The sequence below is a fragment of the Ambystoma mexicanum genome, chromosome 1p (assembly GCF_040938575.1).
Source record: "Ambystoma mexicanum isolate Mex_15411 chromosome 1p, UKY_AmexF1_1, whole genome shotgun sequence".
Taxonomy (NCBI): Eukaryota; Metazoa; Chordata; class Amphibia; order Caudata; family Ambystomatidae; genus Ambystoma; species Ambystoma mexicanum.
Genome location: NC_090921.1, coordinates 488791900 through 488815512, shown reverse-complemented (window position 1 = coordinate 488815512; position 23613 = coordinate 488791900). Strand labels below are relative to the sequence as shown.

Here is a 23613-nt window from a genome sequence, read left to right as displayed (position 1 = left end):
AACCTTTCTAAAATCATTTGGGGTATTTCACAATATTTACCGCAGCCGCTCTGGTGGAGGTAACTATCGGCAGACTTACTCTGAAAGTCTGACTTGAAACATTGTCTGTGATATTCCAAGGCAATCCTGCCGGTGGTATTTCTCTAAAACCTAAATTGGATGGACTGTAAATCTGGTGGTATCTTGCAAATACCGCCTGATTTCCCTTTACCACCCACCTCTGAATGAGGCCCTAGGACCTTATCTAATTAGCTGACTTTAGAGTTCCTCAAGAGCCCCTATTCTCACTGGCTGAGCTTTGGTCTCTTTTTACTTTGTCTATGCTTGCTTCCAGACTCCAAGACTTGCAGTTAAAGATACAAATTCTCATTATTGGGCCATTCTGGGAGTTCATGACATACATCTTCTAAAGCAAAGCAACACTTAAAAAAACAGGGTCATCCTTTTAATGATGAATAATGGTAACTCGCAGGTGGGAAATCTGGTTTTAGAACAGGCAGAGAAATGGGTAGACTGTGTATCATTCTAAAAATAACACTTATGGGTTCATGTATGAATCTTTGCAACACATAGTACAGGACTGTATTACTCCATCCTCAAAAGCACGAAAGGCTGCATCAGACCACGCATATGTGCGACCTCTAGACTTCTAAACCCACTAAGGCATCTTTCTGGCTATAGATCCAACGGATGAACTGAAAGTGCAATCAATTTGTCAATTTTTTCTATCCTTTCTCTTCATTCCACATGCGGGGGGGGGGAGGGGCGAAGCCTTACCCGAGATTTCTCCTCCAGTTTGGTCATCATTACCACAGTGGCCGAGCGCTGCTCCCACACCATCCTCCAGAAGTCACCAAAGGTCTCTGGCAGCGCGCCTTGTGTGGCCATGTAGGCATTCTGCTTGCGGTAGCCATCAATGTAGTTGGCGTTGATGTAGTCGCTGCCGATGATTCCTGTAGGCATTGGGTGAGACCATCAAAACGTGACCCAGAAGGTAAAAAATGAGGAAGAAGCAGAATGGACGGTTGACAGGAGGAGCAAAGTGGTCATCAGAGATGGGGTGGCGGGGCGGGCAAGCCAGAGGCTTTAGAGCTGCCCCATGTAGAGTTTGAGAAGTGCACCCAGTGATCCAATATCTACCTGACCATAGCAGATGGAAACTTATTTCAATTTAAATATTTCAAGGGAATTCAACTTAGGTTTTTACAATGACTTACAGCAGGACAAAATACATTGCTCGGTTACACACTACCAAAAAATACACATCACTATTTCACATAAGTTCACATAAAACAATAGTGCTGTAGATGCTCTTGAATTTCTATTTTAATCATAAACTTTGATATCAATATTTACAGAAACATAGCGATCAACTGGCGCGCGACTCGTGTGGTTTGCCCGCAAATAAACCCACAAAACCATTGAGGCTGCAAAGGTGTCAGGGAAACACTTTAAACGGGGTGTCTTAGAAACAAGGTAATTACATTCCTACAATGATGGTGGTTTTAGATGCTGTTAGGGGAGTTTTCCTAAAGTCCACCTGGAGGCAAGACTCTATAAAACTATCCCTTGGTATTCAAGTCCCATACTCTTCGTATAAATCTGTACTACCTAAAGGATCTGGTAGAATGGCAGAGCAGCCAGGCTTATCTTAAGAGGGGGATGTGGGCTGTAGCTAAGTACACTGAAAGTTGTAAGAAAATATATTTATTTTATATACACAAGGTTAGAAAGAAACTACTCTTTCAGATAACCAAAACACCTAGGAAATATCAACAATACTTTTCAATGATGACTGCTTCAATAGTAGTTCCTCGTGCTTACAATTGTTACAGAAAATGGCACTAATGACAGTTCTACCGTATAACTTGTAGTGCCACACAACCACATTTGTTACAGAGAAATTAGAGGCTCATTCATTTATGACGTCACACAGAAAATGTCTGTAGGAAGGAAAAGAAGGGTTATTCAAAACAATTAGCAGTAATAGATTTCTAAGCAAAACCTTTCAAGGCGTCTAATGCTTTGGAAGTCCAATCCATAACTATTCAAAAGTCAGTGTAGGAGTGGAACAAAACTCTTACTCAGCAGCAGAAAAGGTATAACCCCCCCGGATACTTTAGTCACTTTACATAAAATAGGTTAGCAATAGACCACAATGCTTAGGGACCCTGCAAAGGACACCTTAATAGGACACAAGCTGCTAAGCCTGGGCCAGAGGTATGGGTTGACACCCACACACCTTGTAATGCACTCCAGTCACTCTGGAGCGACTATTCGGCTGGAGGTAAGTTATACATTGAGCCCCACAGTACTTTAGGGTAAAAGAAGTAAATGCGGCTGGATTCTTTCCTGTGCAGCAGCGACGGACCGTTCTCGTTCTCCTGATTCCTCGGTCTGGTGGCAAAAGGAAGAACTCTGAATGGGATGTCACAGCAGAAGTCGTGAGAAAGGACTCGGCACGGATTTCTTCGGTCTCCCACGTCGGTCTGCAGTTTTGGTGCCTTTTTATCAGCTCCAACAAAGGACAGTTATCATCCGGTCGATCTTCCTTAGTTCTTCAGTCCTGCACGCTTGTGAGGAGACTTGGATGAGTGGGATTGTGCCTCTGGAGGTCCAACTGGAGCTCAAAGATCTGGGCGGATTCAGCTTTGCAAAGACGTTGCACTGAAAATGGGTCGGAGGCCCCCTGGTATTCGCGGTTTGCAGTTCTGGAAGGCCAAAGCACCCAGTGGAGTAACTTGGCTGAAAATGGTAGGAGGGAGGGGGCGGGGACATGACATCTGAAGAAAAAGTGCCCCAGCCAAATGAATGGGGACAAAATGGTGTGCCATGACATTTGGGGGGGACAAACACCCCTGTGCCCACCTACAAATACGCCCATGACAGCACCTCAGGGGATGGCTCAATCTGCAGTTTGTCTTGGGGCTGATTGGTTCCACCAGCCAAAGGGAAGGAGTCCTCTTCGGAGCTCCTCTGTCGATAAGAAAACAGGGTCAGCACAGCAGTTATCGCTTCATGGTTACTGGAAGAGTCTGCAGGTGTCTATGGTCATCTTCAGCTTTGGAGCTTCTGTTCCAGTGGTCGACTTACCTTCTGCCCCAGGAACCTCACCTTTTATTCGATTTTCCCATTCACTCCTCTGCAAACTCTCCCAGCAGTTTACAGAAAGGGACGGGTGGCTGTCCGGTTCCATGTCATTTCATCGGGGGATGTTTTTTCGCGTTTTTTTTACTGCAAATATTTTAATGAAAAAACCCATTGACATTTTTGAAAATTATTTTTGGGTGGGGTGTCCCCTCCCCAAGCCCCATTCCCTTTAATTTTTTATCTATTCCAAAACACTCACACCCCATATATATCATTTTCTAACCCCCCCCCCTAAATAATTAGATGGGTTTTTTCGTGAAAAAATATGCGGTAAAAAAACCTGCGAAAAAACATGTGATAAAAGGACGTTGTCCCGGGTGTCAATCAAGTCAGCCAGCCCCCCATTGGGAACTGGTTCAATTCAGGCACTCTGGCAGACAAAGGACAGGGGAGTGTAAAACTCCTCCCCCACTTCCCGTCTTCACAGACACACCTAGGTGGGGACACCCAAGTGTTCCCGCCAAAAACAAAACACACATTCAGACCTCCCCCTCCCAGAATGCTAGTGGAAGGGCTAACAAAGGATAACCATGAAAGAAATGGCGAAAAAAGAAAAGGAGCCATCATGTTTGGACATAGGTGACCCTTTGGTGCATAACCAAGTCTGTGAATACAGTCGGCAGTAGAAAATAGCACTAAAGTTCAAAGAACACGTCCACTGCCACCAGTCAAAACTTTAGGGTTGTTACTGTGACTAGAAAGTCACAGGATCAGAAAGAAAGGGGATACTAGGTATCCTCTTAGCACTCCGCCTAAGGTGGTGTGTGCTAATCTCTCATAAGTAAAGGTTTTAGGAGAGACACAAAGTATCCCTCTTCTCTTAAGAACAGTGGTTCTTACAAAAAATGAAAAGGATAACGCAAAGGTTTCCCAGCAACACTGCACAGAGGGTGCTGTGCGCTGCAAAAGTGTAACACATATGCCTTAAAGAAATATGGAGGAAAGCAGACTCCATAGATTAAAGGTGAAACAAAAAGAACCGAGTTCCCAAATGTCAGAACAAATAAGAATGCATGTGGGAAAAAAGGCTCACCTCATTCTCTTTGAATGAGGTGAGCCTTTTTTCCCACATTCATTCATAGAAAGAAAAAGGTCCATAAGTCCAGCAACAAGTGCTGGGGGTCTCACTGTGAGAGGGGATTAAGCATGAAATGGATAAATCTCCCTAACAGATGCAAAGCGATCCTTTTATCTGGTACGGTTTGATGGGGTCTGCTTCTGCCAAACAGTCACAGAGCTTTGACCTCCTGTGAGTGCTTAAAGTTTGCAGATTTCACAGTACAAAACACAAAAAAAGAATAGCCGTTCTGCCCCATCTCCAAAAAAAGGGCTTGGTTGAAATAATGCTCAGTTCTGAAAGTAAATCATCAATTGGAGAGAGAGATATACAAGTATATCCAAATAATTGTGTTTGCTCCTGTTAGGACTGATTTTCTAAACTCTGGCCTGTTGGACAGATGTTTAGAAGGCCAACCTAGTTTAGTGAGACAGCTTTGGGAGCTGTAGCCAAACCAGTTCAAGGTAGCAAAGCGAGTGGTCAAGGCTAAGTCTTAGGAGGTGTGAGTCTGATAAGGGGTCCTCAATGAATACACACAGTGAAAACACAAGGAACACACTTGGACAAACAGTTACAAACAATATGTATTTATTTATGACCATATAACACTATGAAAAATTATTACTAGCATGTAATATTATTACAATAGACTAAATAAAAGATACATATATACAATCACTGGAGTTGGGTAAAATGCATAACAAACCCCTGCAAAGGAAGGTAAGTATTAGTATGCAGCCCGCAGGTCCACAGAGATACAGCACTAGTTTATTTAGTTTATTTTATTATTTACTTTAAAAGTACATCCCTAAGAGGTATGGGGCCTCATGCCGAACTGTTCACCAAAGTTCTACACAGTTCTGTGATATGGGAAGACGTCAGCGGAGCGCTTCTGGGGTCCAATGAAGAGTACCAAAGGGTAGAGGACATACTAGCTAATTAAAGTGTCCCCCACTTTTGGAATGCTTGTGCGAGCAAGCAATGGCAAAGCCATACTGTTATGAAACTTTCAAAAAGTTACCAAACTTTTAAAAGGGAGTGAGGGGTTCAGGTAAGTACTGTTACAACTCAACCGTCTCAGATTATTCTTAGGACTTGGCAGGGTTTTCTAAAGAGGGTCAAAGTTTGCTTTTACAGCCATCAGTTCCATTCCTGGATGCCCAGGGGTTGAAGGTTCAAGCACTTCTCCGGTCGGAGGCAAATGCTGTCGTCAGTTCTTCAAGATGGAGAATGCAGAAGAACTCAATGCAGTGCCCCTCTCAGCACAGGACTGGATGCAGCAAAGCTGTTTTGGGCAACAACCACTGATGAACTGTGAGGCAGGGGGACACACTTTTAGCGGCCGGATTTCATCTTGTATCTCAGGTCCCCTAGATGCTGGAAACACGAAATTTGACAGTGATGAGTTGCGTAGCAGAAGCTGCCGATCCTCAAAATTCCAGGGCTCAACGCGAAACAGCGATGTCTGCAGCACGTAAGTCCACACTCTAAGCTGGGCAGCCACTGGGTGATCCAGGGGCACTTCCGAGGGCTCTTCTTCGCAGGACTCCGAGCTGGCATCGAGAATGTATCTTCCATCCACTCCAAGGGTCAAAGCTCCTTCGCAGGACTTCTGAAGATCACCTACAAGACAGCGCTCTTCCAGGACAGAAGCAGAAGTTGGTCACATGGTCTTCTTCCAACGGTTCCATGGTCTCATTATAAGTCTTGCAGCTGGACAGCACACGTGGCTCCTTCAGGTTTCTTCCAGGAGCTCTCTGGAATTGGTGCAGGGGTGCTCTTCTTATCGAAAAAGCAGGTAAGAGCCAAAACTCGCACTAGCCAATCAAAGATCTGGCCCCCAAACACGCCCCAGCAGTCGTCCAATCAGGGCCACTGTTGGCATAGCTCATGCCTACCACTCAGACACACGAAACCTGTTTGTGGATGAGAATCAGACAGTCCCAACCCACGTCCTGGCATCAAAAACACATGGTCCTGCAGTAGCCCGCGAAAACCTTTAGCTTTCGTGGGCACTGAAATTTCATATAAGGATTTTCCTATCCTCACAGGTCAGGAAGAAGGGTTGAAGGGATGGCCAAAGGACAAATGAAAAACATTGTGGCATGGTGTTAAGACAGTTTTTCTGAAGTCCAACTAAGTAAGAGCTTATAAAAACCATACAACTGAGACAGTACAAAACTCCACACTTACTATCAGGCTGTACCACCTGAGTATTTGGTAGTGTAGACTCCTCAGGACAGCAAAGGATGCAGGTAAACAGTTTCAGATGATGGCCACTGATGCAGGGCGACGCAAAGGGATTCACTTGCCACTATCTCAGGTCCCCTTGATGCTAGGACCACGAAATTCTGCAGCGGTAAGTCTTGTTGCACAAGCTGAAGTTACCCCAAGTTCCAGGACTCAGCAGCACGGTAGGTCAGTCACAGGGTGGTCCTGGGGCACTTACGAAGGCTCTTCTTTGAAGGACTCCGAGCGGACATGGAGAATGTATGTTCTCTCCGCTCCAAAGGTCACAGCTCAATCGCAGATGTGCTGGAGATTTTCCACAGGACAGGGTAGCAGCAGAAGTTGGCCACCAAGTCTTCTTCCAATGGGTTCACTGTCTCCTTGTAAGTCTTTTAGCTGGACAGCAGTCTTGGCTCCTTCAGATTCTTCCAGTATCTCTCTAGAATGTGTGCAGGGGTCCTCTTATCCTAAAAGCCAGGTAAGAGCAGTAGCTCCACTAGCCAATGACAGTTCTATCCCCCACACACACACACCTCAGCAGTGGTCCAATCAGGACCACTGACGGCAAAACTCAATCAAACCAGTCATACACACTGACACCAGTTTGTGGATTGGGACCAGACTGTCCCAGCCCACTTCCTGGCAGCAAACACACAGCTCTCCAGAAGCCCGCCAAAAGCCTCTGCTTTCCCAGGCACTGGAAGTCCATATAAATATTTTTCTGGCCTCACAGGCCAAGAAGGTGGCTAAAAGACAGAATGGCCAAAGGACAAGCAAAAAAACCTTGTGGCATGGCCATGTTTGACCACTAGTCACAGTTAGTAGCCAAACGCGGTAAGGCAAAAACGAAATGCAGAAAAAAATTGTAAAAAGTCACTGCTGCCACCAGCTTGTTTGTTTAACACACTTTGAGTAACCAAAATCCTCTGAGTGTTAGTCTAGGGCAAAACAAAAATTGTTCCTCATTGTACTGCATTGTAAGATGCATGGTACAATGATAAAAACTACCACAAAGTGGTCAAATGTTATTAAAAGTAGTAACAAAGTAACTAGACTAAGGCAAACAATGCTTCCCAGTACTGACCGCCTGAAGGACATGTCCATTTCCCCATAACAAATGAACAAAAGCCAGTGTAGTGAAGCTTAAGGTGCCACTGCACTGTAAAAAAGAACAGGTCAGATGCAGTAAAGAGGAATAATTAAGGGTAACTCAAAAGTACAATGCTGTACAAACTTCCGGGCAGTAATGCATATAAGATAACGAGTTTGTCTGTTAAACTAATTACAAAATCTGTCAACTAAGCATCCGTCTCCTTTATTGTGGCAAATGCACTTATCTGCACTATTACAAAAAGGTAAATAAGTAAACTGAGCTCGTTTCTTTTTCTAATGAAATTGTCCTCAATGTGGTCGGTTCACAACGCATTTTGCCCTTCTGGAGAGGTGGGTGGAGCTATGTAGATTACACACATTTTGTGGGAAACAACGCACAAGTGACCTTCTACAGTGAAACGTTGGCATCTATGCTGAAATACTCCTTCATTTTCTTTTCTTAGCTAGCTATCGGACACATTGCTCTGCCGGTTTAACTCCAGCATACCCCAAGGCGACGGGCAAAACTCTTCAGACAAACCTCAGTGCTCTCCATCTGATTACTTCCTGAAGGAAAATGTGAGCTGCAGCACGTGAACCAGTGCTCGATTGCTTCTGCCTCCCAAGGGTGAGAATTCAGGGGTTGTCTGCCCGAGGGGAAGCCGCTGCTGCCGAGTAGGAGTATCGCTCTTATATTCTCAATCACCGGGGAGAAAGAGAATGCGTGTTTCCGGTTAGGGACAGCGTACGCCTTCCATTAGGTGTTCGGCCGGGGGAGGCAATGTCCCGCCATCTTGGAAAGCCTATGTTCCCTCCATGTGCGCACTTCCCCCTCCGGCCACACATGCAGTTCCCACTGGTCACACGCGGTTGCATCTCAACGAAGCCCCGGAAGGCTCTTGGTGATGAGTCTAGTTGCGATCTAGTCGTCGCACATCAGCATGCAACCTCGCTTAGAAGTCGGAATTTATCATTTCAGGCAAAAGGTGCACAATCGCTAGAGAGACGAACGCTCGCTACCATGAAAGAAAGATTAGCGTTTCTGCTCTAGGGCTACAAACCATTACGACGACACTCAGGGGAGATGCTGGCTGCCACAGAAGGTGCAAACAATTTTCGAAATATTGTGTGCCGCTTATAAAGTAGGACCCAACCCCCTCTCTCCCCACTACTTGGCAGGGAAATCGACTATCTCACGAGGCCCCAAACTCTAGGAGTAAATGAGTTTTGAGATTGGAAAATATATCGCTTCGAGGCAACAGTAAAAAAACAGGTATTTACCGTTCCAGGAGGCAACCCCCAATCTGGGGTAATCTGCCATTAAAGAATTTGGATTTATATGCCTTTTGGCATATTAATCATTTTCAGGCGGTTTTGTGTTTGTTGTGACACTTTGGACTTTGTATCACTTCAGAAATGTTGTACATATTTGGCCCGTTACAATTAATTGATAATATATGGCATCATCCAGCTTGACTAGAGAAGTAGGTTTCATAAGTGAGTAAAAGACATTTCCATATGTTATAGACATTAAATGTATGCTTTGTGATAACGGTTATAGTTTCCCTTTTACTTTAGGTTACGCACGAGGTTTGCCGTTTATTCTCTATTACCCCTGTAAGGAGTAGGTCTAGTTATAGGTCTATACGCTGCACATACTACATGGGAGCATTTGTAGCTGCTAGTAATAAATCCTGGGTATTTTCTCCTTCATTCATGGCTTCAAATGGCCCCAAAGAGTCTCCGGGATATGCACCTTTTAGTTGTTACTACACAACAGTCGAAACCTGTCCGTCATCAATTAAAATCTGTACAAATAAAAATGAAATAAACCTTTGAGGTGGGTGTGTACCATGGGTTCCTCTCAATAAATAACTATGTGGTCATTTACTATGTGATAATCTACTCTCCGGACAGAAAATCGATAGGTATATGTACGGGGTTACAGGGTATAGAGAGGTGGGAAAGGGTGCTGGGAGTTGAAGGGCGCATTGGGAGAACATTAAAAGAAAAAAAACATACCATGCAGTAAATTGCAACATAGGGGTTCATTTTTGGGTTCCCTGTAATTCGATGGCAGGGACCCGTTACGTTTACACAGTAACGTAAGCAGGACCCCGCCGCCAAAATTTGGTAATTTGCACTATGGAGTACGAATGTAAAGGGTAAAAGCTGGCGTATGGGTGTGCGCGCCGCCATTTGCCCTTCACATTTGCACTCCGCAGTGCAAATTGAGTAAACATTGCCTGGCACGGCAAGCAGCCCTCACAAATACAATTAAGCACTCTCTGACATGGTTGCATGTCAGAAAGTGTTTAATTGTCATTTGTCAGCACTGCTTACCATGCACACACAGTGCGCAAATGGATTCCTTTGGGATCCGGCAGGTTTATGTAATTTTGGTCTTGTACCATGCAACGCTGCCACTTATGTGGTCTCCTTGCACCCTGACAGATCTGAAACGGAAGGAGTGCTGGGGGGGTGGGCATCTGTGTAAGTGGGATTGAGAGGGAAAAGGGCAAGAGCTTTGATGTGCTGTTGGTAGCTTCCGTTTGGAAAAACAGTCACTGTGTGCTGATTTATGACATTTGGTGGTTGTTGTGTTGGCGCTTGGTGTGTGGGTGGCTAAGTTTCTTGTTTGGTATAGTGTGGTGTGTGTATTACATTGTAGTTTGTGATGCTCTTATGTTTTGTTGCGGTAGAGGTATGTTGTATATTGTTCTGTGTTTTAGGGTGAATAGATAGAATATTTGAGAGTTCTTAGTGGGTTTGTGATCAGTTGTATCACGTTCTTCTAAATTAAAAAAAATGCTACCATAAAATACATGTACGTTCAACGTAATTGGTTACATTCGACAGTCATCTGGATTCAATGCAATGGCTAAATTTAATATTCACCTAGATTCAAACAACAGGCTATGTTCTAAGCAGTTCTTCTAAGAGCAGAACATGGGCTAACCAACACGGTTCTACTAAGGGCAATAAATTGGTCAACTTAAGTGCACAGTGCATATCAACACATTGTTAAGAGTAGGTGGTACTAATGGAGGAGTGGCAGGGTTTTACCGGAGTACAGTAATGGCTGTACTCCCCACCAATGCCACCTTACATGAATGTAGCAGTAGGATGTCCCGCCACACGTCCACGGGCTTGTGCATAAAACTGGCGGACGCCACAGGGATCTTCAGCATTGGTGCCCACATGAAAATGCATTTGGGCACAAACGCTGGAGCATTTGTAGGGCGCAGAGGAAGGGCGGTGGCGGAAATGCAAGGTTGCATTCCGCCCCTCTTCTCTACCATACAAATGAATGAAAATGAGCTGTGGCATCAACTGAAGGCGTAAAGGCCTCATGCAAATGGAGCTCAATTGAAAATGAGCTCCATTGTGATTTATTGTGATGAAACCACGTTTAACAGAGATGGAAGTATACCAAGCCATACAGATCAAAGGAAAATACAGTTTAGCATGAAAAGGGGAGATGATATATGAGCATGAAGCATTGAGGCGAAACACCAGACAACCCATGTTCTTAGATGGCACCCTCGGGCAATGGGAAAGGTTACGTAAAACACCAGTGCCAATTTATGCTACAGACAAACGCCCACAAGACTATTCCAGATATACGGCTGCCGAATCCAGACTGTGACAATCTTTGCTTATGTGATCGTTCAGTGAGGACGTTGCCAAGCAGTTGGGGATAGACTGCTCCCTTGGATGTGTGATCAAGACTCACTGTCATGTGGTTGTTCCCCATCTGTAATGGCATAGAATGAAAACGAAGGAATGGAATAGTATCCAAAGGCAATAGACAAATTGTGATTATTTAAGCATTATTAAATAGAGTATCCAAGGTCCTTTGGAAAGGTTCTACATATAGTGCTATCATTCAGGTGCACATCTCTTGGATCTCTTGGATTACAATAGTTAAGCCCTGGTAATTCTGGGGACTAATCTGACACTTGTGAATGCTAGAGTCAATTACAAGACTCAGCCCTGTCAATAATTCCATATGCAACCAAATAGGGTACAACGCCCTAGATTTCACATTGCGCTCCATCTGGCAAAAATGTATCCAACACGCTGGGTCTTACTACAACTCTGGCGGTAGCCGTGCCGTTAAAAACGGCACGGCTGCCGCCGGAGTTGCTTTTTTTCTAGCACCTGCGAATGGTCAAGAACCGGGTCATACCGAAATTGACGGACCGGGTAATTGCTCATTTGCGGGTGCTGTAATCAAGGGCCTCCCCATCCATGCAGAGATGTGTCGGTGCATCCAACGTGCTCTGCTCACGGGTGCCGTTACACCCGCCAGGAAAAACCTGGCGGGTGAAATGTCACCCGCGACCAGAGCACACAATATGGCGGTCTGGGAACTACGGTAACGGCATGCTTACCGGTACCGTAGTTCCCGGACTGACATGCTCGTAATGAGGCCCGCTGTGCCTTAACAGGAAACACCATTTTGCAGTTAAGTGAATGAGGCTTTGAAATAAGCTCCCCTTACGATATGCGATCCGAGTCAGATCACAAAGGCCTTCAGGAAATGGCTGTAAACATATGCACCACATCCTGCGCAGTCAGGAACCACCAGTCGTGTTACAGGTCACCAGCCTGCTACATACAAGTATCAATTGCCCATAAGAAATGACTTGATATTGGCAATTAGTAATAGCAAACCACAGTTATCCATGGCTTCAACAGACAGACATCGATGGCTATGGCTCACCCATATTTCTCATGGGTTGCCTCCAGTGGGACTTTTGAGAAGCTTTTATCAGGGACAGGGTTTGCTTTGTGAAAGCGTTGAGGGTTCGATGAGTTGCTGCATAGAAAACTCCAAAATAAATAACTTCAGCCACATTCCTAAGGGTCCGTTGGCCGGGCAGATAGCTTAAGTTCACCATTCTCACCTTATACACAGGGCGATGTCATGTGACTAGGTTCAATACCACGGTTGTACCAACTCAGCCCTTCTTCCTCCCAAGAGGGATCTATTTGAATACCCCAAGTGAGTAATAATGGTGCCTCGACAGATTATCCCCACAGCAACCCAGCATCTGCTTAAGAGGGTCCAGCCTTCATAAGTAACAGCCATCAGCAACGGTTACTTGGAGGTCTTGCTGGTGGCTGGGGTAGCAAATGTATGGTGTTTCTCTCCGAGGGGGCCTACAAAACCAAAGCCGACCCTCACCCCATTGTTCTCAGGAACACCCAAGATTCCCATTTATAAAACAGGCAATAAATAGTGCTCTTCACGCAAGCAACGTAACATTAAGTTCCGCTACTCTACCCAAACTCTCTACTTGCTCCTCACTGCCTCCTCTGCGTACTCATTGTTTTGAACTGGCCAAGAGCCTTAAATACACTCCTTTAAGCAACCCGCTTTCCCACTATTGCCTCATTCTTCCATCTCATCCCCTCTCCCTCTACATCCACCACCTCTATCCTCTTCACCTTTTGAGGTGGGCATGAGTGCTAAAGTAGAAAGCCACAAAACATTACAAGATGCCAGCTGCTTAGTGGAGGTTAAAAAGTTTGGCTGAACCCAACAGCACAACAGTGATCTCGCAGGGGAGGACTGTGGGATTAGGATCACTGCATAAATCGATGTACAAAGGGCATTGACTTTGCGGCTTGTCTCCTGCCCCTCTGCCTTTCCTCGCAGGAAGAGGATAACTCCGCTCATCCAGCACCATGAATTCAGAAAAAAACATGCCAAAGATTAGCTGGCTATTGGAACCAAATACATGAACAACCACACCATCAACCACACAGTTTACAGAATCTCATTCTATCCAACCGGTGGTCACCCAATATCCAGCCCATTAACTACAAGCTAGCCATGACACACTTATCCTCAACTTAACTGCACAATAAAGTGCTATCATTGGATCACTCAACCAATAAGCATTAAATCATGGAAAACACCAGAGCGGCAACTCACACCCTATGCCACTGTTTGCCTATATACAAATCCCTTTATGTGGGAACACGCCACTTTTCCAAGTTCCTAAATAGAGTCTTCATTTTCCCAAACTCGACTGTCATTTGGTTGGCAGAAAGTGGGATCATGATTGACTTTCTCTGTAGAGCGCTAGATATCCCATTCCACCAGGCTTAGGGCACTTTAGTTGAGGGTGTGAACCAAGGGGGCTGATTGCGGAATCTTATGTTTTGTTAGTATTGCAAGTAGAACTGCCATGAACTGGGTGGAGACCATGTGGCGATTTCCACCAAATTCTGATTTCAGGTATCGGGCGGAAAATCTTTCAAGTTCTTAACATTCTTGCTCATTATAACAAGGATGCAGGTAGTGATGCTGCGCTTACACATCTGACCGGCATGAAACGTGAACACAATTTGTTCGGACAGGTGTTGCTGGAGTATTCTAGAGAAAAAAACAACACCTTCAAAGAACATCCCCAAAACCAACATATATAATATTAGAGAAGGGTAGCTATTAACTACACGGATATATTCCACCGAACGATTCCAAGTGACAACTTGTAAACAACGAGAATGAAGCTCGAATTGTCTATGATGAAAAACCTGAAGGTGAAATGCAGTTTAAAGGGCTCAGTTTATAAACTTTATGCTGCGTATTGCCCCCCAGCGATGCATTTTCCAATCCCTGCATTGTCCCCTTTGCAGTGTATAGTGGAGGCATGAGGGACTACATACAACAGAAATAAATACCAAGGTCCCATTACGAGTTTGGTGGTGCGAGAAAGAAGGAGGAGAAGGTGCCAGTGGCATCACTGCTACTCTTCCCCACACTGCCAAAATCTGACTTTAGCAGTAAAGTGGAGGAAACACTGCCAGTTTTACCATGGGCGGAATTACCAGCTCAATCCCCAATGGAGCCCAATGGCATTCGGAAATGCGGATAAACACTGCCACTCGTAATTAGGTGGATTTACTGAGAGTTTGGGTTGGTCCAGCATTTAGCTGATCCAAAGTCTGGCCCCCCCTAGCTAGGAATCAGATAACACGTCTGACTGAGTTAGAGGACATCAATCTACTTTTAGATCACACAGGACTTAAGCAAGAATTTATTCTAATACACTAAGGAAACATTTGACGCGGACGGGATGCAAAAGCAACATTTGCAGATGGGATTTAACCCGGTAACTTCCTACATTTTCTAGCCAACACAGCGGCCGAGACCGAAGACACAGGATATGCCCGGATTTGAAAAAGGCAGTCAAAATGCCGAAACACGTGTCATCACAAAAGGGCCACCAATAAAAGCAACTAATTAGTCACTGAATATGTTGCAGTCATCATTTGGCGCAGTAATAGGGTGTCTCAAACCATTTTCTTTCTATTTTAGGGGAACTCAAGGTCTCCGTTCTCTTTGACACACCATTGCGACATTGCAATTTTGCATTGAATAGGTCGCGGAGGTCCTCAAGTTGTATCAATGAAAAGTTCCCCAAGCATCTTTCTGTTTTAATATATATGTGACTGTCAAATATGACGTAATATTTGTCTGATTTTCACAATAACATACCTGTGATTGTAGCAATACTTGTCTTGTTCAATACCTCACCTGTGCCAAGACTACGTTGTATACCCTCTTTGTCAAAAAGCATGAACTGAAAAATACTGAAAATGCTTGTCTATTAAACAGATAAAAAGATCTGCTAAAATAATAAAGCAGACTTATGAGTTAAACTACTGCTCTATATTATATGTATGGATTGAGTCCACACACTTAATTACGTCAAGGGACGTCTAGCTTACTTCTGAAGCAATATGTGTAACTTGGTTGTAAATTACAGTAGGCATACAAGTAGCAATGTACTATTACGAATTTACTATGGGGTTACAGGAGCAACCTGTTTTGTTTCATAGGATTTTCTGAGAGTGGCAGACACAGTAAACTAGTTTAGCAGGATTTCCACAGGAAATACCACCAACCTTGTAATGAGGGTCCAAAGTAACCAACCCCGCCCTACAGCACCCTAAAAAGGAAATAAATATCTGTCAGATACAATGCTGTATCCCCCTGCTGTGACGTCATATGACTCATCCTCCTCCAACTCTGCTGTCACAGCAGGAAGAAAGAGCATTTGGAAATGGAAATAGTTGCTAAGAGCTCCGCATGGAGGCCATACACAACATATCCATCAACCACGCACGCATGGCCCTTGCCAATATTGCTAGAACTAACAACAGGATAGAAAACATTTCTAAACTGAGGGAGCGCTTGCCATAGCACTGCCCATTCTAAAATGGTCCAATCAAACAGAAAAGCAAGGTTTCAAGAGGAAAAACACACACAGACATCACCTCAACGCTCGGGGCCTGCCAGTAAGGACACAACTTCCTTTACTCCATTGCTAACAGGAGCAGACGTGCACAACATTATGAGAAAGACAGGCGGGCAGCAAGAACAGACCTCAGATGATCATTCACCGACTCGGGCCATGAGTCCGGACATTACTTTACCAATGTGGGTGACTTAAGGGCGCATCTCAAAAGGACACGGATTACTGTAAGTCAGCGTTTTAGAAGGCACCGTGTGGCACAGGATGGCACTGCATCCAAGTCCATGTGATCTGCAGGCACATGCAAGATATCAGGGCAAAGCAGGCAGGAGTTACCTTCAATTGGCTGAAGAATGACCCGTGAATGATCATAGGCAATGACGTTGGCATAGCGGTTCTTGGGCTTGTTCACTTCCAGGTTTGAGTGCTCCCACGTGAACTGCTGCCCCGGATCAATGGACTGGAGAAAAAAAGAAAGAAAAAAAAAAACTATTAGACACACCGAGATGACCAATGGGAAACGGCTGCGTGCTCATTTATGCGGTTTGATAACATGAATCCATATATTTTCTTGACACTAAGATGTGTCCAAATAATTCATATTCTCTAAATGAATGGAAGTTTGCTTTGATTCAAAGTGCATACCGATTTCTAACCTATTGCATCCAAATGAGAGCAAGCTTCTTGTTAGGGGATTTTTCACTTTTTGCACCTTTCTCTCCATTGACTTCAATGGGGACCCCAGCATATCTTCCATGGATTTGGTTTTTCAGGGGAGAGAAGTCTACTTAGTCTCACACACCAGTAGCACTGATGTAATTGGGGGTGCACAGAGCTTCTCCCATTTATTTGTACCTTCTTTTTACTGTAGCACAGCCCACCTTACCATGGAGTGCTGCAGGGACACTTTGTGACAGAATACCACCTAGTGCTCGTGCGAACGCCCTAGATTCTTTTATTTTTGGGAATATAAAATAATGCAGATACAGATGATTTGGTTTCAGAAATGGAGCTCTGCTAATCAGAACCCCCCTTACAAAATGAGTTTCTTGAAAGCCCAGCGGGGAACAGACAGAAAAATGATGACTTTAAAGTAGAATGCACAGAACGAGAAGAATTTTAACGACACAAACAAACCAGAATTACAGCATAAATCTATCAAATCCACAGCCAAAAGAATGATTTTGTAAAAATGGTAATACAATTAAACACAAAACAAAACCAAAAAAAAAAAGTTGTATGCCAAAACTATAGCGTACAAAAGTGCCTTGGTGTAAAGAGTCTGCGGACACGACAGCACCAGCTCTATTAGTGGCACAGAGCAGGCACACAGGTCACCTGTGCATCCCTGACAGCTGCTGAAGCACTGGGTCAGTGCAGGCAGCTGTAAATTTCAATTTCTGCACCTCTGATCTAAGCTCCAAATTTCGGTGGGAGTGTCTCCAACACATCAATGGTGCGAGTAAGAAACAACGGAGCATTGTAGCTCACAAACGAGTGACTCACTCCAGCCAACCTAACAACGTAGGCGGTAGGAGAGATTTATTTACTGTGAAATGCTTGCATGTTATGGAGAAATTCCATAGAAAAATCCCTAAAGAAAAGGAAGACCCTCAGATAGTAAAGGAAAATCAGGAAGACACCAAGAGGTGCATATTGGTATCCCTAGTCCCACTAATTTGGACAAACTAGTGTTGCCTGCACATTGGCAACACTTGGCAGGAGAGTATACCAAGTCTGCCAGACACCAAGCAAAGACCAGGAGATGTGAATTGTTCCCCCTGGCATTGTTAGATCGCCTTCATAGGGAGGACAATTACTTCCCAAATAGTGAAAAACCCAACAGGTAAGAGAGTCTTACTTGTGAATGGTCAAGTAACTCAGACTGTGTCTGTATACTTACTCCGACCCCTCACACATGTCTGCGAAATCAAAGTAGAAAATAGGTTAGCGGAAATGTGCATGCTCCAAGGTCATTCGCAACATCTTAAATAATATCATGAGCTTTAGCACATTAATGTGTGCAATCCAATTTTTAAGATGGAAGCAGTGAGATTGAAAGTCCTAAACTGTACAGCTGGTGAGAGGGGAGTCTGTTTGTATTTTTTGCTTTTTCCCTGACCACATAACTGGCCTTTTCCCAGATGGATATAATCTGAGAACTCATCAGGGAAGCAATTCTGATGTGCCACTAACAAGCCCAATGCCTGCCAGGGGTTGGGATGACACAAGGGCACTCTGTTCCCCATGTAAGTAGCCTTGCATGGTTAGTTCTATGGAGTCCACACGTTGGTGTGTATTCTATGGTGTATGTGTCTAACATCACCCTGGTGGTGTCCCACCAGTAACCCATGGATGCGTCTGTACTTTGTGCCTATGAGCAAGTGAGGTGTACTGAAGTGTTGACAGGAATGGCCGTTGATGCCTCCCTTAGAAAACCAGTGCTGAAGTGACCCACACCAGATAGGACTACTCCAGTGGATGGGAGCCTGGAATCCTGCGGCAATCCACACCTGAGAGAAAGCTCAGGAAGAAACCCACAATTGCTTGCATGTAGCATCACCCCAGAGAATTGGTGGTCAACAAAATTGGTGGTCAACAAAAAAGTTTTAAAGTATGCTCTTAACCGATTCAAAATGGAGTGTTTACTCAGCTTCCACATTCACCAATTAGATTGAGATTCTGTTGAAGCGCTGAAGTTGAGCTTGCAAAGAAATCGCAAAGAGACGACAACACAAATTCGAAGAGGACCACGTAAGAGCTCTGCCTGTCTGCATCTTGCCAATACCGATCTGATGCCTAAGCTCTACCAGTTTATGTAGACACTGGGTTTCTCAATCGACCATATGAAACCAAGGACTCCAAGCTTCCTCCACTGGACCCAGCAAGCAGAGTATGGTCGCAAACCTGAAGGGTCCTCAGCTCCTGGAGAACACTTTGTTTATTTTCGCAGCATGGACCACACACAAAGAGACAAGGAGACACCAGGGAACCAGAGCTTCTATCCTCTGCTCTTTACTCTGGATTCTTGCTCTTGCATTCTTCCAACCTGTGCTCTTGCACCCCATCCACACTCATTCACTCTGCCCTGAACTCAAGCACTCCACTCTCCACTCATGAAACAGTCACTTTGGCTCTTGCTCCACACTCTTGGACCCATTCCATTGGAGGGTCATACTGTATATCATTGTTTTATCAAAGTGAAATACTTTTTTTTACTTTTTTTTACTTCACTTCGACAAGGTAACTTCATGGGGGAAGTAAACCTATTACAAATATCACTTACCAGCAATCGCCTTTCTGTGGCTTGGAACTGCTTAGAATAACATGCTTTGCATAGGCCACAATCTAGAGGTTGGTGGGGAGTATTGCCAATGTTTTTTTCTGATTTAAAAAAAGGGGCGTTGACAGGGTGATCCTGTAACACTGTCCCTACCCTACGTGCACGGGTACCCATGATCCTTCACGTGTTGCCGCCCTAGATTGTACATATGTATTAAGGTGTTGGGACTATGGGGGGAGTGCGAACAGTAGGGGTCAGGGGTAGGAGGGTGAAGGGGGGTGTTTGGGAAGGAGGAACCCCCATTTAAGTGAAATGAAAAACAGCACAAAACCCAGAAAGATATTTTGTTGCAGTGAAGTAAAACAACATAGAACCGTTTCATACAATGTTCATGGATTTATTCATAAATCTCTCATGTTATGGCAACATGTACTCTTGCCTCTGTCCCTGCAGCTTTGCACCCTGTGCCTCTGCTACTTGCCCCAAGCTGTGGCACCCTGCACAGAAACTCTTGTATGCTGTCCTGCACTTTCCAGTTTACGCCTGTACTCTTAATCCAACCTGCACATTATAGCACCCAGTTCCTGCAATCTGCCACCCTGTTCTATTATCTGGTGCCCTGCTCCTGCATTATGGCACTCTGTCCCTAGCTCCTGGCACCCGATCCATGTGCTCTTGAAGTCAGCCTGGCAACACTGTTCCAACACTTCCTCCTGTAGTCTGGAACCCTGGCACTGCACCCTGTCACCGCTCTGTAAAGGGATAGACAGCTGTCTTCAACCTTTGACTCAACAGATGTTTTGGACTTCATCTCCCATCCGCCCTAGCCATCACAGTCAATGATGAGGTAACATCGGAGATCCGCAGGTTTCAGACCCCTGTGCAAGGCCCTTTGTTCCCCTCATTTCAACATACTGAAGGGATACAGTGGCAGTGTATCCATTTGCTCGCGATCCCTGTAATCTCGCCTGCGCTCAATTCATTAGTGCTATTTGTTTAGCTTTGGATTCCCGACCAGTGGAGGTTCTGCTGGAGCCGCGCCAGGGCACTCAGAATATTGCATTATGCAAATTAACCTTGCAATTCTGTACCACGCATATTAAACAGATTGTGGCTTAATCCAAAGTCTAAAGTTAAATACAGAATGAGCAGTTCACCAGACTCGAATGAGCTACAAAGCAGACCTTTTCTCTCCAATCGAGAGGAGACTTTCAAAAGGCAAGGCTTTGCTAACATAAAGGGAGACTCAAACTTCTTTTAATGGACAGCGTGCAAAGGAGCTGGCCGGTCTGGTAGCCCAGAGACTTTAGCACTCACTGCTGAGAACAAGATTGCACTAGTGGATTGATCCTGGAGTCATGTTTATGCCTCAGACCAGACCAGCATGTTCAGTCATTACAATTTGGCCTAGAGTTGGATTGGCCTGTAGGGGAAATGGTCAGAGTACACAATAAAACAAGTCCTGTGAAAGACCAGTGTTTCCGGGTCAGAATCAGTCACATGCCCTACATTTTCTAACATATGTCTGCCTCTGCTCAGCTCCTGCTAGCCTTCTGTGGGGCTCTAGGCTGGTGAGTTGAAAAGGCCACTAGGGCTGGGCTGGAGCCAACCACACATCATATACCTGCTGACGTGTGTGACTCTAGAATGGCTTTTCAGAGGCAATGGCTTGCTGTGGCCACTGGCAACTTCCATAAATGCCCCTGTTTTGTCCTCAGAGTTTTATCCTTCGAACTGCTTTTGTCTGCCTAACCTTTCAAATGGGTTTGCTAGATAACCCACTTCTACTTTAGCATTGATGCCTTTGGGTTGAAGGGTGCCTCGCTGCACCACCTGCTGAACTTTCTTCTCTTTGGTATTTGCAGCAACCCCCCCGCCCCCTCAGTAGCTGCCATAAATGTAGCTTTTAATCTTTTTTCCCTGAGCAGCTCGCTCTACTCAGCCTCTTATGTAGTCCGCTGACTGCTTGTGTAGTTTAAGGGAATACAATCTTACAAACTAATGAAACTACTGCAAGACACACTTTATTCCTCGGATTAGCCTGTGTGATTGTTTAGAAAACAAAGTGCATTGTACAGAGAGAGAGTGGTTAAGTGAGGACAGAAGCTGCTTTACATTAAAAATAAAATAAAACAATGCTATGAGCTCTGCATTTTGGGATAATTGGGAAGGATTGGGGCATTGTGGTCAAAGTAAATCAGCATTCTCTTACCTCGTACTCCTGCGACAGCTTGAGGTTGTCGTTGGCCTTTAGATGCTCTGTGTGCTCTGCCAGTTCTGAGATTGGGATAGGCGGATGGTTTAGCATACCTGCGGAGAAGACAAAGCAGAGCATGCTGACCAATCGCAAAGCACCGTGAAATGGGCTAGGCACACAACTCGCACACTAGAAAGAAAAGCTTTGGAATGTGAATTCGGCATCGCAAGGAGAGAGGTTAGCACAGACGTCAGGGCTCGAAATTATAGCCTGCAAATTTAAAAGGCGAATGAGGCTTCCCCGGAATGGCCCCTATGGTCAGCAAGAGAATCAGCAGCGAGCACCGACACAAAAGACCCCCAAACTGGCCACAAACAGACCCAAAGCAGTGCCAGGTGAAAAAGCGCCACAGAGACCCTGAGGATGTATTGAATGAGCGGAAGCGATGGAGAGGGTAGGCTGCAGATTGTGCCAGTGGACATTCCTACCTTGGCAGTGCTAAAGGGGCAGAAATACCCCCTGTCCCTGTGCATCCAATCTGTGAGTTGACTAACAATTTTGTTGCAACTTTGTTTGGATGAAAGAGGCCATCCCAAATTTAGGTGGAAATGTCATAATCTGGGGCAAGTTTGAACATGGTTGACGTCTTGACTGGTGCACTGAATGTTAAAACCCCAGATTTTAAGAAGCAGCTCCTATGGTGGGATCAGAAGGGCGAGATCTAGTTATGTTTTCTTGTAGGTACATTTTGCTATGCGCAGCAGTCACTCAAACTGGTATCTCGGTGTTGTTCAGTGTTGAGTAATTAGACCAGAGACAGACAGTACTGAAAACAAGGATTACATCTTAAAAAGATGAGATAGTTGCAGTGGCTAGTATAACAAAAGACAGGAGAAGCACATATTAGAAGAAAGAGCAAGTTTACCCTCAAGGACCTAAAGGATAGGGGACTGCTACTCTGATGCGCAAACCACCCTAAATATATAAACACTGGATTCATTCGGTTTAGTATCTAATCAGGTGAGTATCCTTGCTGCAAGGATTGCCAATCCAGACCCAGGGTCCCCTCATGAGCCTAACACACAGTATAACATCAAGAAAGGTCATGGTTTATCCACTTCGCATGGACAAGTATTCAATTCTTTCCAAGTACACAGTCACTTTTGATTGACAATTGTAATTCTATTCTAATTCTTGCGAATGAGAGGTCTCAATAAACTGTTCAGTTTTCAGATCCTTGTGAAAACTGAAAAGTTTATTGAGACCTCTCATTCACAAGAATTAGAATAGAATTACAATTGTTAATCAAAAGTGACTGTATGCTTGGAAAGAATTGAATACTTGTCCATGCGCAGTGGATAAACCAAGACCTTTCTTGATGTTACACATATGAGAAGAGTTCTGGTTTCAGCGCAGTCTGTGAAATGTTCGATTTAAGGAGTGAACGATTGCCTGTATCACAGCTTTGGGATAGTGGAATCCAGATAACCATGACTGAATGAGAAGGTGTGAAGTCCAGAAATGAAGAAGGGGGGTTAGAGGTGCACTACTTATTCGTGTCTATGTGTACCCAATAATTCAGTTAACATTCCTGTTCATGTCAATAAATTCTGCGGTTCAATTGATTATGTGAAGTCCAAACATTTTGCAGAGAGCTTGACTAGATCACTTTCAGTTCAAAGCTAATTTCAATATAAAAATAATAATTGGAACTTTCCACCATTCAAATCTCCACCCTTTACATCTTGCAGGAAGTACCTTTTAAAAGCGCTGAACAATTAGAAAAAAGAATCCGTGGTCAAATAAAAATTGTAACCCTCTTTTTCAATTGGAGGCCTTTGTATTTTCATTGCGGATATAGCGAGGGGCCTAGCACCAAGAAACAACAGAGCACTTAAAAGAGGACATTTATTGAAAAACGAGCATTTTGACCACGAGGTACTACACTGAAAATGATTGATATGCTGGTTCAATTTGACGGTGAATTACAGAAACCAGGAAGTGAAGGGATTTTGGGTGTGCAGCACGAGATGTCGTTGTCAATAGTTCCTACTGCTCTGCCTTTTGTAGGCGTCATCATTGTTTCGTCCTGGGTATAGTTTAGGTTGCCATCAACTACTATTTGCCCTCACAAGGACCGCAATTCACACCAAGTACAGAATTGCATTCCTGCTCGTTTATTTTCACATTAATCGCCCATGTAAATGGATGGTTGAGGAAGGCCAGGATTTCCAGCTGTCTCAAAAAGAGAACTACAAGCCTGGCTAACTAGCACATATGTTAAATGTGAATAAAATTGGGATAGGCCCTTTTCTACTCACTGTGTTTT

At 44.5% G+C, this 23613-nt stretch overlaps 1 protein-coding gene across 14 annotated transcripts in view; it reads right to left on the bottom strand.

Moving 5' to 3' along the window:
- PTPRS (protein tyrosine phosphatase receptor type S) overlaps positions 1-23613 on the bottom strand; it is a 671876-nt gene that overhangs the window by 43796 nt on the left and 604467 nt on the right. For all 14 annotated transcript variants that reach the window (XM_069649333.1, XM_069649335.1, XM_069649332.1 and 11 more), the window contains 3 exons: positions 21300-21397; positions 16141-16264; positions 778-953 (listed from right to left, as the gene is read on the bottom strand). In XM_069649333.1, the coding sequence (XP_069505434.1) occupies positions 778-953; positions 16141-16264; positions 21300-21397 (398 nt within the window). The remainder of the gene's footprint in view (positions 1-777; positions 954-16140; positions 16265-21299; positions 21398-23613) is intronic.